This window comes from Camelina sativa, chromosome 6 (assembly GCF_030686135.1).
Source record: "Camelina sativa cultivar CO46 ecotype springtype chromosome 6, ASM3068613v1".
NCBI classification, from domain to species: domain Eukaryota; kingdom Viridiplantae; phylum Streptophyta; class Magnoliopsida; order Brassicales; family Brassicaceae; genus Camelina; species Camelina sativa.
The window spans coordinates 5632024-5648723 of record NC_141885.1 but is presented as its reverse complement, the minus strand read 5'-3'; the positions used below and the strand labels follow the sequence as shown (position 1 = coordinate 5648723).

The window sequence follows — 16700 nt, the reverse complement described above, 5'->3', positions numbered from 1 at the left end:
AAATTGGTCAGGTAAAAAAAAAAATGCAAAAAAACAAGTTCATTCACGGAATAGAACTGGGGACTTGGAAACATATATGAAAATAACTAAAGAAGCTACAAACCCATATGTTGTAGTGATGTTAAAATGGGCTATCCGGGCCTGTTTCGGCCCTACCCGTTTAGACCCTGCCCCTTTAAATCATCGAACCGTTTTTTCTAAAATCAGCCGTTACTCGTTAGCTTACCCTTATGCCATTGACCACAGGTCCCTAACATTTACGTCAATACGACGACGATGAGGGCTCTCTCAAGCTTCCATCAATCATGGAAGACTTTGATACTCGCGAGCCAACGTTGCAACACAGTGAAGCAAATCAAATCAACACATTCTCTATTCATCATCCATGGCCTCAATAGAAACACTTACGCGATTAGCAAACTTCTCACAGCGTTTCTCCATCTTCCCAATTTAAACAAACACTTTCACTACGCTTCCGCTATATTCGATTCGATTGAGATTCGTAACTCGTTCGTTTACGATACTATGATTAGAATATGCTCAAGAAGCTCTCTTCCTCACTTGGGTTTACGATATTTTCGGTTAATGGTGAGTGAAGACGAAGAAGAAGAAGATATAGCTCCAAGTTATCTCACGTTTCATTTCTTGATTGTTGCGTGTTTGAAAGCTTGTTTGTTCTCTGTGGGTAAGCAAATCCATTGTTGGGTGATTAAAAATGGTGTCTTTTTATCTGATGGTCATGTACAGACTGGTGTTTTGAGGATTTATGTGGAAGATAAAGTGTTGGTTGATGCACGCAAAGTGTTCGATGAAATTCCTGAGCCAGATGTTGTGAAATGGGATGTTTTGATGAATGGGTATGTTAGATGTGGTTTAGGATCTGAAGGTTTGGAGTTGTTTAAGGAGATGTTGGTTAGAGGAATTGAGCCTGATGAGTTTTCGGTTACTACGGGATTAACGGCTTGTGCACAAGTTGGGGCTCTTTCTCAGGGGAAGTGGATTCATGAGTTTGTGAAGAAGAAGAAGAAGATATGGATTAAGTCTGATGTATTTGTAGGAACGGCTCTTGTTGATATGTATGCTAAGTGTGGTTGTATAGAGACGGCTGTGGAAGTTTTCGAAAAGTTGAGTAAGAGAAATGTGTTTTCATGGGCAGCCTTAATTGGAGGATATGCAGCTTATGGTTATGCAAAGAAAGCTATTATGTGTTTGAGTCGGATAGAGGATGAAGATGCTATTAAGCCTGACAGTGTAGTTCTTCTTGGGGTTTTAGCGGCTTGTGCTCATGGAGGATTTCTTCAAGAAGGCAGAACAATGTTAGAAAATATGGAAGCTCGATATGGAATTACTCCAAAGCATGAGCATTACAGTTGTATTGTAGATTTGATGTGTAGAGCTGGAAGATTAAATGATGCAGTTGGTCTTATTGAAAAAATGCCAATGAAACCGCTTGCGTCTGTTTGGGGTGCTTTACTGAATGGTTGTCGAACGCATAAGAATGTTGAACTCGGGGAACTAGCTGTTAGAAATCTTCTTGAGTTAGAGAAGGGAAATGCTGATGAAGAGGAAGCAGCTCTAGTTCAACTGTCTAATATTTACTTTAGTGCTCAACGAAATTTGGAGGCATCTAAGATTCGTGGGATGATAGATCAGAAGGGAATAAGAAAGGCACTAGGATGCAGTGTGTTAGAGGTGGACGGGAATGTTAGCACATTTGTTTCGGGAGATGTGTCACACCCAGAAATTCACACAGTGATTCATCTTCTGTCTGTTGATGCCTTGCAGATTCTGTAACACTCACTTTGAAGCTGAAAATCATATTAGAGCACCTCTAAGCCACAATACAAACTAAAGGGTTTTCCAAAGGTTATGTGGCAATGGGGACAAGGAGTACTTATGAAGAACCAAGAGGAGCTTCTGAACTCGATGCAACATTTGACCACCTAAAACAGGAACTGGAAACTTAAGCAAGGCCTGAAGAAATGGATAAGCCTCTCACGAGGGCCCTTGAGAGTAACGTTGTAAAGAAGTGTTTGATTCAGACTTTATGGTGTCTGAAGAGTGGAACAGAAGAGCGTGAGCCAAAAAAGGAAAAACAGTAGCTACAGTTGAAATTCGCATGGCGTTTGGGCAGACCTATTCAGCATCTAAGAGAGTAGAGAGGATTGAATCTCGTACAGTGAAAGCTGATTAAATAACGTAAGCCATAGAAACTCAATAGTATTTTCCATTTTCTTATATATTTTAGGTAATCAAATCTGTTACTGCAGGTTACCTGTGATTGATAAGGGTGTGTCTGTCTTGTCTTGACTCAGGAACAATGGTTTGGCTCAGGTACACTCTTGTCTTTCGTAACAGTTACTGCCTTGATTTATGTTGTTCTCCTAAGACACTTTTCTTGACTTGTAGAAACTTGACGTTTCACAGATTTAGGATCTTGTTTAACATATCACTCAATTTGATCTGTTAGTGGTATGTATCTCACTAAGAATAAGAGAAACTTATTGACAATTACGTGTTGGGAAACCTTACCAAAATCTCAACACGATGTCTTCTTGAATGTTTGGCGTAGTATTGGGTTTTGGTTGCTTAGGTAGGCATTTCACATACAGCCTTATGTTAGATTCATTTAGCATCAAGTGTGGTGTACTCATGTAAAAAGGTTTTGTTGATATACAGCGTGTAACTGAAATACACAATAACAGAAATCAAAAGTTTGTGGTCTTGGACAACGAACTCTTTGTAACTTTGAAACATTCTTCAAGAAGTGCTCGCATCACCTGTAAAATTTCAACACATTCTCTTCAGTTTTTTTTTTTGATTCAGGGAAACCACAGTTGACATATAACCAAAGAACGTAACCAACTAACTGAAAATAATAACCATCTATATCACACATTTTCATGACTAAACCAGAATCCACAAACTAAAACTGTTATGTTCACCGCAGTGTCTAATTTATGTCCTTGTTCTTCATAAGTCATTGTTTTGGTAAAATATGAACCAATTAAAAGCTAACTAACCTTTCGAAGGGATCAAGACGACGTGCATCTGTGTATTGTTGGGAGGGAGATGTAACCGAAGGGGATATAATTTCCCGTTTAAAGGGTTCTTGGAACAGATTGATAAATCACTTAGACCTGTCTCTTCTTCAAGCTTCTCTTGCAGTTCTTCTAGTCCCATACCCTTGAAACAGAAAAGCTCTTCCTTTGCTGTTTCATCCACGTTCCCATCTTCGTCCCCAATTCTATAATAAATTAGCCTGCCATCTGCCTTGACTGGTGAGCGGACACTGTCATCAGACTGATCATAAAATGTAAAAAACAAAAGGTGTAGGTCAGTGATTTTTGATGCAATCATTCACAGAAAAATCTTGTTTCTTTGATTAGATGCTACAACTACTTGTGTATTTAGTAATGAATATAATAGTGTAGAACTGATCAAACCTCAGTTTTGGAAAATCTTGGGGACCTGAGAGAGAATCCTTTGGGTGAATTGGGTTCTTGATGATCATCTTTTCTTTCCATCAGAAGTTCTGGTGGTGGCGGAGGAGGCGGGAGAGGGGTATAAACCGGTTCAACCACCGGGGGTGCTTTCTTCTTTCTGCTTTCCAAAATATCAACATCCCATAAAATCCAGTCCTGTGTGGTTGACCTATGAGGAATATCATGTGTAATTGAGTTCCTCCATGGCGGTAAACCCCCATTAGCTCGGAGATACTGACCATACCTATTAAATTCAAATTCTCACACACCATTCATATTCAAGAAGACTACATAGGGAAGAGATGGCCTCTGATCAAAGTAGAAACATACCTCGTCCTGAGTCTAACCTGAACACCTTCTCTAACGGGTTCCCATTCAGTTGATGAGTCTAGCCTTCGTGGTAGTGTTTGCGTTACCTTCTTGCCGGTCATACCAAGGAACATTGGGATGTTTGAAGCGGTTAGGTACTGGCCAAAGCAGCTCTTGAGACGAATCACATCCGCCTCTTCTACAACCTCCACCGTCCATCTTGCGTTCATAGACCTCCCATCTCTGTCCTGGCTCACGGATTCTTCGTCCTCCTCTGCTAGAAGGTACTTGTCGTGGTAGCTACGTAAACGCACGGTTTCAGCCTTTTTGAAAATCTCCATTATTGTTCTGTTGTATCAAATTACAGATACATCTTTTAAAACCAAAATCGTTTACAGAATCCTTTAACGCCATGTACAAATGGTAAAATATGATTGCTTATACAATCTTTCCTGCAAACATTCATTTTTGAATTCGAAAAATGATATCAATGTTAGCTTTGCCTATACCTGAAACAAGGATCTGTGCGATGGCCAAGGCTGCGAGTTTACGTTCAAGGATTGGATTGAAGATGATGATCATTCGTGGGAAATGTTTTCAGGTACTTTGGAACCCTTTTTTAGTTTCTTTGGTTTTGGATTAGAGAAAAAAGAGGTTCATTTGTTTTTTAATTTGTGGTGTTAATAATGTATTTAGAGATTGTTAAGGGTATATTAGGAAACAGGTACGTACTTGTATGGGATTTCATTTCATCTAATATTAGTCGAATTCACAGAGTTTATCAAAAACACTAAAGACTTTATCAAAGTTTTCCTTCTGGTTTTCTTGTTTTATATATTCTTGAATTCTTAGAACAGACAAGATTTTTAGTGTTGTGTTCTTGATTTTCTTTTCAGGCAAGGAGCATGAGTTTGCAGAAAACGAAAGCTGGAAACGTTAGGAACATTACACTGTCTCTGAAATTGCTCAAAAGTTCAATAAAACTATAATGGTTAGATTCTAAAACGTTAACCATGAGCCAGGCTTAAAATAACATGCGAAATGCTTTTAGTTGCTTGTAACTCTTTTTGTCCTTGTGTTCTTGATCTCTCTGAATCTTCTTCCTCCTCTCTAGAGCTTGAACCAGATCTTCAAGAGATCCATCAGCATCTATCTCACGATTCTTCTTCATCAACTTCTCAGCAACATCAGCTGGTGCGATCTTTGTTTCCTTTATCAAAGACTCGATCTTTTCGAACAGAGGATGAGAATCAAGATCCAGATAGTTCTTGGCTAGAATCTTGAACGCTTCGAAAGTACAGTAAGATAACTCGATATGCATATCCATTCTCCCTCTCCTGATTAAAGCCGGGTCAAGTTTTGCCAAGTGATTTGTCGTGAAGACAATAATCCTCTCTTGTCCGCAAGCAGACCATATCCCGTCAATGAAATTCAAAAGCCCCGAAAGCGTTACGAAACTCTTGTCTTCTTCTTCTTCACCTTGTTTGGTTCCATTGCTAACGTATCAAAATTCGCAGGATGCTCAAAGTCAATATATCTCCAAAGACTAGACTTGCTGGAACCCCAATGAGAACTCGGGTTATTTGTGAACAACTTCATCTTCTTGTTCTTGTCTTCAATCGATTTGCCTTCTTCAAGGACATATTTTATGTAAGAATTGGTTACAATATCTCGCGAGCGTCTATGGAAAGTGAGCTTCAATGTTATAAATCCTATGGAATAATCAGTCTCAGTCTCCCACCACACTCGAATTCCTTCATACTCATCTTGGACTTTAGTCTCGTCTCGTTTCAAAACCAAGCCTTTACTATCTTTAATCTGGCTTGCTCTTAGATGCTTCCTTTATCAGTTGCTTTTGCCCCAAGGTAAGTCTCGATGGCCGCAAAAGCGTGATTGTATCGATAATCTTCGTATTCACAGAAGTTTATTACGACATAAGGAGAGAAGAAGTTAATGAATCTGTCTGAGAACCTCTGGAAGAAAGAGAGTTGTTGGATTGTGGAGATAAGAAACTCATTAATAGCGATCTTGAGGTGGTTCGGGAAGATTTGTTGAATAGTTGCACACAAGAAGAATAAATTCGCGAAGCTTGAACCAAACGTATTCCCCATCATCATGATTCTTTAGATCAAAATCTTTTTTTATTTTTTCGTTTTTTAGGAGTTGGTTGTGTTTTGGCTATGAGCCTATGAGTATATTATAAGGTAATGCATCTTTTCCAAGTTTTTGTAATACTATTTTCCAAATTTTTATTTTTTTCCTTTTCAATACCAAATATTATTTAAGTTGTCATTCTAGTATAGTTCATATATGCATTTTTTCAGAAGATCGCCTTGTTGGTGTATTGATTTGTTTCCTTTATTGGTTATAATAATATCAAACTTAGCTTTATTTGGTTCAATTAATGAAGAGTTCCCATAACTCGACTCATGTAATAATAATAAGCTTCTTCTGTAATGCTTTCGTAGAATTTTTGCCTAAAGACACTTCCGAACACGGTCGTCTAAAAATGTATTATTTTTGTAGCAGTAAAAATATAAGTGACGACTACAGAAAAGTCCAATAGAGTCAACTTGGTCGGTCTATTTTATAGTTATAGAGATAAGATTAAAACGTGTATATTCACACTCGAGATAACACGTTTCTCAAATTTCATGCCAATGATCAATCTTTTTTTTCAATTTTTGAAAATAACCAAATATTGTATCAATCTTCATATGATTATATCATATCTCACAAAATAATGAATATTATATGACTCCACCTAGAAATTTTTATGACTAGTTTATCATTTGTTTGGACTTGTGCTACACCACAAAACAATTATCTTTTTTTGTTTATATATTTTACAACTTAAAATGTGTTTATTCTTTTGGTTGAATTTTTTGGATAATATATTATTTGTAGATTTGTTTTGTTTGATAGAGTAATATAGTTATATGGTAGGTTAGTGCATTTTGTTTGTTTGATGTATAAGCAAATGAAATGTTTTTGAATTTATCAAAAAAACTTAGTTGTTTGAAAGTAAGAAGATGAACTATGGTTACAAATTTATAATATTTGAGAAATTAATGGTTTTAGTGTTAAATTAATAGTCCAAACCTGTCATACTAAACCCGTTTAACAACGGGGATAAAGATTTTTTTACCTGAAAAAAATTATTATATAAAATTTGTGGGTGTATAAAGTATGCCCGCATCCAACCCGTTTGAATTCACGGGACATGCAAATATATATATCACTTTTTCTAATTTTGTTTTAACGGTATTATTTTTCTAATTTACAAAAAAATATTCTATCTTAAGTTTCTAGTTTACATTTTCATTATTTTAAAATCATTTTTAAAATTATAATTTCATTTTTAATTATTTATTTTAAATATATGAGTTAAATGATCATTGATGTTGTGGTCTATTTTTCTTATGTGCAATTTAATTTATATTATGTAAAATTTGATTAGTATAAGTTGATAGTTGTTATAGTAAAAAAAAGTACCTAATCAATAAGAGAAACCGCTAATTTTGTCGATGTATAAGTTAACTCATATAGATTTTGAGATCATATCTATAAAAATGTTTAACATAAACATTTAATTTATTAATCAAGAATAAAAAAAGGAAAGTTAAATAGGCTAACCCATCTCTAGACTACATAAATTACAATTGAAAGTCGTTGTCTTATTTTTTTTACTGATTTAGCTGTATTCAAATTCAACAAAACTGTGCAAAAGTTTAATCTTTGCTTTTTATTTGATAAAAATGTTTTTTTTTTAAGTGCAAACAAATTGAAATATAAAAAGAAGGTATATTTAATGCAACACTAAAACTATATCTTTGTTAACCTACTGTTAAAATATTAATATTATGATTTTAAACATATTAACAAAAGAAGAATAATATATTATTCAAATATAGAATATCATCCATTTAGAATATGTTAGCAATAAATAATAATATAAGGAGAATAGCAAATTCTTTGACAAAATGATGATATAGAGTAGACTATGAAATAAAATAAAAAGATTACTTAAAATTTTATTTAAGAGAATTTTTAAGTAAACTTTTTCTTAATGAACCAGTCATAAGAAATGTAGAATTACGGGCAGTATCATCCAAACTAAAATTCAAAAACAATAAAAGAGAAGATTTTGGACATGCCTCAACTTTTCTAAAAAATATCAAAATCTAGGAAAATGCATATAATTAATGAAAACACAAAGTCTCACAATCTAGAAAAAAAAAAGGGAAAACTAATTTATTCCCTTAATAAGCTCACTGATGAAAACCTCACACAAGGCTCATCTGGTTTGATTTGTTGCTTCTGAGCTATAGATGGTTTGGGTTGATGCTTCCGAGCAAGAACTTGGCATTTTCCTTAAGCCAAAAAGTGTCTAGAGTGGACACAGACTTTGTTGGTAACATCTCAGCTTCAGGGAAGACGGAGAACTGAAGCTAGTAAACTTGAGTGCATGATGAATGAAAGTGCTTTCTCATCTGAGTAACCAAACCTGTTCCTAGCTCAACTCCCCACTGGTCAAACGAATTGATACCCCACACAGCCTTGAACTGCAATTCTGTTCATAGATTGCCAGCAACTAAAAGCAAAACATATACAAAAATGTCAGCTTTTTAGCAATGACCCTCTAATCTCAATTTTAAGACCGTACTGATAAACCTGAAATAGAGACAGACTTGGCCAACATGTATGCAGTCAATTCTGGAAGTAGAAGGCTAAGAGAAGGTTACTATTAAAATATGCAGTCTATAGCTTAGACAAAACAAACCTACAACTTAGACAATAAAAAAACCTGCAATTTAATTAAACAAAACCTGCAACTTAGACAACAAAAAACCCTAAAAGACTACACGACATAATAAAACAAATGGTTCAAGAACCGAAACAACCAAAAGAATTGTTTAATTATCTGAAATTTGACTAACCACATTCATCTTGTTCTCTACACGTCAAACGTGTCACTATCATTGGACCCTATGAACTGTTGCGAATTGTTTTTGTTATTATATTCAACTTACTCGGAAAAATTGGAAACCATATGTAGATTTAGTCCCCTACTAACACATAAGATGCTCTGTTTTTAGTATTATACATAAGAAACATAGAGTTTGAGAAGAATGCGTACTATTCACTCACATCAACGGTTGCAAATTCATAAATGATCGAGAAATTCTCGAGAGAAGAAGCACAAAGAAGAAGAAAGTTGATCAAAGGGAATCTAGCGAGGCGGCGAGATGAGGGAAAAATATATGAAACCATCATTTTGTTTCCAACAGAATCCGCGTGTTTTCTAAATGGGTCGGGTCTGTTTATGCAATGTAGAAACACACGGATCCTTGGGTTCATGGGTCGGGTTTTCCAATTTCGATTATTTTTTCTCAAATTTACCCATCTCAATTTTAATTAATCATCTCCTTCATACATAATACTTGAATGACAATTTGAGTGATATCTATCAACATTTTAGATATTTTAAAATATGTACTCCTCTTTTAATTATAAGTAGATACATATCTTATATAACATAAGAAAGTTTTTCTCAACTTTTGCTTAGGAGGTGACACTTGACCTGTTATTTATCTAACATCTGTCTTATTTTGTTATTTGGACTTAATTAACTAAATTCATTTGTACTTTGGACTTAAGTAACTATTGGCCCATAAAAAAAAAAAATTTCAACATTTCTTTTTTCCCATGTTATCATGTTTGTTGTTCGCATTAATACGACGAAGAAAAAAATTATGTAAAAATGTTTGATAAATTTATTTATTCATTAAAGTGTTTATGTATGTCTTTCCTACTCTCCATGGACCGGTCCGCCAATTTTGAATGTCATACGCAATGTTTTGTTAAAACCCTTTGTAAATAAAATTATAAAAATAGTAATATAAAAAATTATTTCCATATTGTAGTTTGCTTTGTTTGCTCACATTTTTTTTTTGTTTTTTCTTTGTTTTTATGTTCATTTAAACATTTATACGAAAATAAATATCATATTGCCTAATAACTCATTATTGTTTTAGAACTTCTCGAATATGGAATTTTTTTATTAGACTTACATATTTGTTTTCCGAAATTGAAGTTTACTTTAAATATCAGTAACAACAAGTTTAATTAACATTAATCTAATGCTCACTCACCAACAATTCAAAAGATGAAATAGGTTTTTACATAAACCTAATAAAATTTCATCCGTAAATTGGATATATCTGAACTTTTTTATTAGACTTACATATTTGTTTTCCGAAATTGAAGTTTACTTTAAATATCAATAACAACAAATTTAATTAACATTAATCTAATGCTCATTCACCAACAATTCAAAAGATGAAATAGGTTTTTAAATAAACCTAATAAAATTTCATCCGTAAATTGGATATATCTACATGATTAATATACTGTTTTCTTATATAAAACCTCTAAATTTTTTCAAACTTATAAAAAAATCTAATAATAACTGAACTTATAATTTTTTTCCTGACATAAAAGATCTAAAATTTTTGGTCTAAAATATGCCCCAGAAAAATTGATGCTATAATCCTTGGCTTCACTTGCTTGATCTTTGGGTCGGGCCTTGAACCATTTTTAATTTTTACTTCAGGTTGTCGTGTTTGTTGGTTGTGTTAAAATTACTACATCATGAAAAAAGTGAACTATCACGATTTAATAAGTTGAACATGTTAGGTTTTGTTCCTTTCTTATATTTTAGAATCTCTATTTTTTCCCCTTTTGGGCATTCATGTGGTAAAGCAACTTCTTCTTATTGGACGATGCATATGAGTCTTTCCATTGTAAATTTAGTTTCTTATTATTCTTCATCTTTTTAGAGAAAAAAAAACTTATCTTAAACTATTATAAAAAGGAATATTGTATGTTACTATCATATGCTTAAAAAACTACGTTGTTAAGCTTGTAATGTCTTTTTATCTCATGGTACGATATGAGTTGCAAATTTCTATACTATATCTGATTAATTTGACTTTTATAGTGAGTAGTATATGCTGATTGTATATAGGTATCATATATTTTAGGAATCTTAGTATCAAATACCGCATTTTCAAAAATACCCCTTTTTCTATGTCACTTTTCAATAATACCTTTTGATGTTGTTCATTTTCAAAAATACTTCTTTTCTATTTATAAAATGACTAAATTCTAAATTTTAAACTCCAAATACCAAACCCTACCCATAAAAAATATATCTTAAATGTAAAATAGAGAACCCAGAACTTAAAAAAAATTCTTCAAATTAATTTAACATACTGTAATTTGTGTAAAAGAGGGCAAAAATGAAAATATTCGAAAATGTTATTTTTGAAAAAGGTATCTCAAAAATGATAATTCTAACAAATTTTCATATTAGAAAGATGTTCCAAAATTTCTCGACAATAAAAAAATAATATTATATCATGAGAAATGAGTTTCTCACCAATACACATGCTCTAATATGTATGAAAAAGCTAGAGGGAAAAAAACCATAAACACTCTACTATGTAATCAAAAGTATCTCCATGTGTTGAAATACTCTAATACTATATAAAATGAAAACTCACATAGCATCAAACAAATGAACCCAAAAAAATTAATCTGATCAGTATATTTTTAAAATCACAAAAATAACCATTACTGAGTAAACAAATAAAAACTAATAATCTCCAAATTAATAAAATTGAACAACAATGTAAGCTAAATTCGTGCGTAGCACGGGATGACTTCTAGTATATATATATTGTTTGCTTTATCTGGTAATGAAACGACATGACCCGTTTTTTTTTAATAATATAATAATAATAATAAATAACTATGAATAGTGGTCTCATATCCACTAGCCACCTAACCACAATCACAACCAACAGTGGAATAACAATACCAATTAAATAACCAACAAAACCAATAATCCAATATTAATCCATAACAGAATAACCAATAACCAATCCTAACCATTTCAATGTCAAACAACAGGAAACCAAGGAACCGGCAACCTAACAAGTTCTAAAACCCAACTTTAGCAACCTAGCAATGCTAGACAACATCCAGTCGAGTCCATAGAATATCTTCCTCTTCATTGCCTTGATTCCACGATCACACTTTGCCTTTACGTTAGCCAACAAAGAGATCTAAGCCCAAAAGACGAAGCTACCACCACAAAAACCTTCCCACCACGTTCCTAGCCTTGGATCTTCACTCTCACAGCAAGATCTCTCCAAAAACACCTTCAAATCTCACAAACTCTCTCTAAAACCCCAAGAACAGTTTTTTCTCCTTTTCTCTCTGTATTTTTCCTCAAAAACGGCTTGAGACAAAATAAAACACGATCTAGGTCGTTTCCACACTTAAATATCTTGGTTAGATGGTTTTCCCTAAACCAAACCGACCAAAATCGACAATTTAAAACAATCTGATTGAACCAAAAAATAAGTGGTGTCGACCGACACCACATGAGTGTCGATCGACACCCACCCCCAAAACGCATAGTTTTGGTTCGCGGGCGTTACAGGTAAAACAGTCTTTGATCAATAGAAGAGGTATTTTCGTTCAAAAAAAAAAAGATCTTTAGGAGAGGTATATGAAGACTTTTCTAATTTGGATTATGATTTGCCAATTTATGATTCAAATTGATACATATACCTTTAATGGCAGAACACAAATATAATCGATATGGTCAACTTTATTTTCTTTTCTAATTTGATTTTTGGATTCTAGAGCTTTTTTCCGACTCGTCTCCATCCCCATGGGAAACAAAAAAGGGAAAGAAAAGAAGAAGAGACAAAATAAAATAAGATATATTAAGGTGTTGTGCGCTAGAGAATTATAAAATAATATGGCCGAGTGGTTTGGGAATTCTATTGCAACCAATATGACGTCGTGTTGATGTAGTTCAGGTATAAAATTTGAAATTTTGGATGGTTTAGATTGATTTATACAAAGTGCTATTCAGATATAAAAACACGTTTTACAAATAGTTGGAGTTGATTTTTGCCATTTTGTCTATATAAAGCCATACATAGAAGGCGAATGTCAGGAGTTCAATAAACATTCTAATATTATATAATCAACGTCTAACATTTTAATTTTCTTCTAAAGGTTGTGGTTGTTTTGAAAAAAAAAATATCATCACTATCATTTCTCAAACTTGTTGGAGTATCTAATTGTTACAAAAATATCTATAAACAATATATACAATGATTTCATTCAAATCAAATACTCTATTTTTATCAATTTAAATGATGTTTTAGAGATTTTAATTTGTTTCAATTTAAGTGATGTTCATATTCACTTTGGAAAAAATGTTAAAAAAAAACATAAACTTTCAAATTTGGGACCAAAAACATTTTTAGACAAAAAACAAAGCGAAATTTAGATCTTTAATTTAAAATGAAAAACTCTAAATTCTACAACAAATAACACATAAAGTACTAACCTCGCAATGTATATGTAGACAAGAAAGTTACAAATTTGTTCAAATAGAACCATGGATTCTTGTACTTCAAACGAGCGACAAAGTAGCCCCTCCAACTTATGTGGCGTGTTGTAGCGAAGAGAAGAGATTATGTTTCGCATCACCCTGTCTATAACGCCCTTAACCAAATGGTGGTGCTTTGTTCGGTTTGAGGTTTGGTTCGTCTCTTCGGTTTAGTGCGGTTTGGAAAAAACTTATAGTCCTTCTATAAAAAGAGATTATTTTTTGTGCTTTGGGCAGGTCTGGCCAACAGGAGAAGCCACTGAAATCAACGATTCAGGCCTCTAATTTTGAAAGTCTTTTTACATAGAAATTTTTTAAACAATATATAGGTAAAAGGCTTTTTCGTGGATAGGATATGTATAAGAGCTTTTTTACTTATATGTAAAAGGCCTTCTATTTTTGTTGGATGTAAAAAGCCTTTAAAATTGTGGCCTTCTATAGAAACCTAAAACTTTAAAACACTAACATAAAGAAAAGGCACATTTTTTAAATATTTGCGCAGGATACTCGTGAATGCGGGCACCGGCTTTGGGGCATAAGAAGAGGAGAGGGAGATCCATCATGTTTGTGGGGAAGGATGTGAATTTACCTTTAAGGATTGAATTGAAGGATGTGAATTTACTTTTAAGGATTAAATTGAAGATGATTTATGAGAAATGTTTCAGGTACTTTGGAACCATTTTTTAGTTTCTTTGATTTTGGATTTGAGGAAAAAGAGGTTTATTTTGTTTTTTTTCTGTGTGGTGTTAGTAATGTATTTAGAGATTGTTAAGGGTATATAATTAGGAATCAGGTACGTACTTGTATTTGTATCGGATTTCATTTCAACTAATAGTAGTCAAATTCACAGTAAAACATTATCGAATTTCAAGAACACCACAATGGTTAGATTTCTATATAAAACGTTAATCATGTATCAGGCGCTTAAAATAACATGCGAAATGCATTACGTATATTGTTACGCTTTTTGTCCTTGTGTTCATCTACTTGATCTCTCTGAACCTTCTTCCTCTTCTCTAGAGCTTGAATCAGGTCTTTAAGAGATCCATCAGCATCTATTTCACGATTCTTCTTCATCAAGTTCTCAGCAACATCGGCTGGTGCGATCTTTGTTTCCTTCATCAAAGACTCGATCTTTTTGAACAGAGGATGAGAATCAAGATCCAGATAGTTCTTGGCTAGAATCTTGAACGCCTCGAATGTACAGTAAGACAACTCAATATGCATATCCATTCTCCCTCTCCTGATTAAAGCCGGGTCAAGTTTCTCCAAGTGATTCGTCGTGAAGACAATAATCCTCTCTTGTCCACAAGCAGACCAGACCCCATCAATGAAATTTAAAAGCCCCGAAAGCGTCACGAAACTCTCGTCTTCTGCATTGCTTTTTCCTCTATCTTTTCTCAAGCTAGTCGAGTAGCTCTCGTTCTTCTTTCTTTTACCCGTGAGATCCAAAGAACAATCAATGTCTTCAATCACAATAATCGACTTACTAGAAGTAGCAGTGAGTAGTTTTCTCAACTCCGAGTTGTTCTGTATAGCTGTGAGTTCAAGATCGTAGATACTATAGTTCAAAAGATTCGCCATTGCAGCAATCATTGTCGATTTACCGGTCCCCGGTGGCCCATATAGCAAGTAACCCCTCTTCCAAGCTTTCCCAATCTTCTTGTAATACTCTTTTCCAATGCTAAACGCAACAAGATCACTCAAGATCTCCTCTTTCTTCTTTGGATCCATAGCTAACGTCTCAAAGTTCGCAGGATGCTCGAAGTCAATATATCTCCAAAGACTAGCCTTGCTTGATTCCCACTGAGAACTCGGATTATTTGTGAACAACTTCATCTTCTTGTTCTTGGCTTCAATCGATTTGCCTTCTTCAACAACATACTGTATGTAAGAATCGGTTACAATATCTCGTGACCGTCTATGGAAAGTGAGCTTGAACGTTCTATATCCATTTGAGTCGGTTTCAATCTCCCACCAGACATTAACTCCTTCATACTCATCTCGGACTTTAGTTTCGTCTCGTTTCAAAACCAAGCCTTTACTCTCTCTAACCTGGCTTGCTCTTAGATGCTTTGCTTTATCAGTTGCTTTTGCCCCAAGGTAAGTCTCGATAGCTGAGAAAGCGTGATTGAATTGATAGTCTTCGTACTGAGAGAAATTGATTTCGACATACGGAGAGAAGAAGTTGATGAATCTGTCGGAAATTTTCTGGAAAAATGAGAGTTGTTGGATTGTGGAAATAAGAAACTCTTTGATAGCGATATTGAGGTGGTTAGGGAAGATTTGTTGAACAGTTGCCAACAAGAAGAATAAACTCGCCAAGCTTGAACCAAATGTATTTCCCATCATCATCATTGTTTAGATCAAAATCTGTTTTTGTTTTTTTTTAGGAGTTGGTTGTGTTTGGCTATAAATATATATAGTGGGTGTATTACTTGTAAAGGTAATGTGTATATTCCAAACAAACAAGTAAAAGTAACGTGTGTATATTCCAAGAAAACATGTACTTTTTTTTTGCTTTATGTGTATATGTTTCGACTTTGGAAGTCCTTGGGCCACAAGTATTATTGTTTTTCCTTTTCAATACCAAATATTATTATTTAAGTTAACATTTTAGTAAGCTTTATCTGGTTGCGATAATTATGAGGAGCCACAATTTGACTCTATAGATATGCTTTTTTAGAAGATTTTCATGTTGGTGTATTGATTTGTTTCATTTATTAGGTTATAATATAAACTATAGTTAGCTTTATTTGGTTCAATTAATAAAGAGTCGCCATAACTCGGACTGATTTTCATATTATTTCGTCTCTTTGTAATACTATTGAACACGTAGAAATTTTTGCCTAACGACCCTTCCAAACACGGTCTTCTAAGAGCTAGATATTATTTAGTACGTAGTAGTGACTCGTGGACGATGATTAAAGTTATATAAAAATGCATGATACAAGCGACGACTTATCAATCCATAAGTCCAACAGAGTCAACTTGGTCGGTCTATTTTAATTTTCAAATATCCTCATGGCAGGAAATATATTTCCAAAAAATTAAAATTATAAGATTTTTTAATTAAATTTATAATTTAGAATTGTAGATTATGAAATAACTTGAATAATTAAATACAAATAAATTTAAAATTTCATAAAATAAATAGGGATATATTCACACTCTCACATACCACGTTTCTCAAGTTTTAGACCAAAATATCAGTTTTTTATTAATCTTTTGTTGGATTAAAACCAAAATTATTAGTCTTTATATGATCATCATTTACGAATCTACATAACTTTTACCTTTTTCGAAGTTTCCGAGCACCTAATTGTCATTTTCCTATATGATTTTTTCTTTTTTTGTCGACTAAAACAAATCATATTTGTTTAAAGGTGTATATAATACACATATCAGGTTTGGCCACATGTTCCCAC

At 33.6% G+C, this 16700-nt stretch overlaps 1 protein-coding gene and 3 pseudogenes across 7 annotated transcripts; 1 reads left to right on the top strand and 3 right to left on the bottom strand.

The window, feature by feature from the left end:
- Positions 1-205: 205 nt before the first annotated feature.
- On the top strand, positions 206-5504 carry LOC104790501 (putative pentatricopeptide repeat-containing protein At3g28640 pseudogene; annotated as a pseudogene). 4 transcript variants are annotated; one of them, XR_015560466.1, is made up of 6 exons: positions 206-2199; positions 2271-2334; positions 3531-4078; positions 4314-4395; positions 4691-4785; positions 4909-5504. The product of XR_015560466.1 is annotated as a putative pentatricopeptide repeat-containing protein At3g28640 pseudogene, transcript variant X3 (transcript). The 4 variants fall into 4 exon arrangements; XR_015560465.1 differs by lacking the exon at positions 3531-4078; XR_015560467.1 differs by lacking the exons at positions 3531-4078; positions 4909-5504 and having other exon boundaries at positions 212-2199; positions 2316-2334; positions 4691-4905.
- On the bottom strand, positions 2629-4452 carry LOC104790502 (uncharacterized). Of its 2 annotated transcripts, XM_087456278.1 has the most exons (5): positions 4304-4452; positions 3816-4142; positions 3447-3729; positions 3024-3303; positions 2629-2780 (listed from the first exon to the last, which is right to left on the bottom strand). In XM_087456278.1, the coding sequence occupies exons 2-5, from the start codon at positions 4133-4135 to the stop codon at positions 2761-2763; spliced, it is 903 nt and encodes a 300-aa protein (XP_087312404.1). In that variant the 5' UTR covers positions 4136-4142; positions 4304-4452; the 3' UTR covers positions 2629-2760. The 2 variants fall into 2 exon arrangements, with proteins under 2 accessions (XP_087312404.1, XP_087312405.1); XM_087456279.1 differs by lacking the exon at positions 4304-4452 and having other exon boundaries at positions 3816-4150.
- On the bottom strand, positions 5244-5911 carry LOC104698733 (AAA-ATPase At3g28610 pseudogene; annotated as a pseudogene).
- An 8159-nt stretch (positions 5912-14070) lies between these two features.
- Positions 14071-15810, bottom strand: LOC104790500 (AAA-ATPase At3g28600 pseudogene; annotated as a pseudogene). Its single transcript, XR_015560463.1, has one exon. The product of XR_015560463.1 is annotated as an AAA-ATPase At3g28600 pseudogene (transcript).
- Positions 15811-16700: the final 890 nt, after the last annotated feature.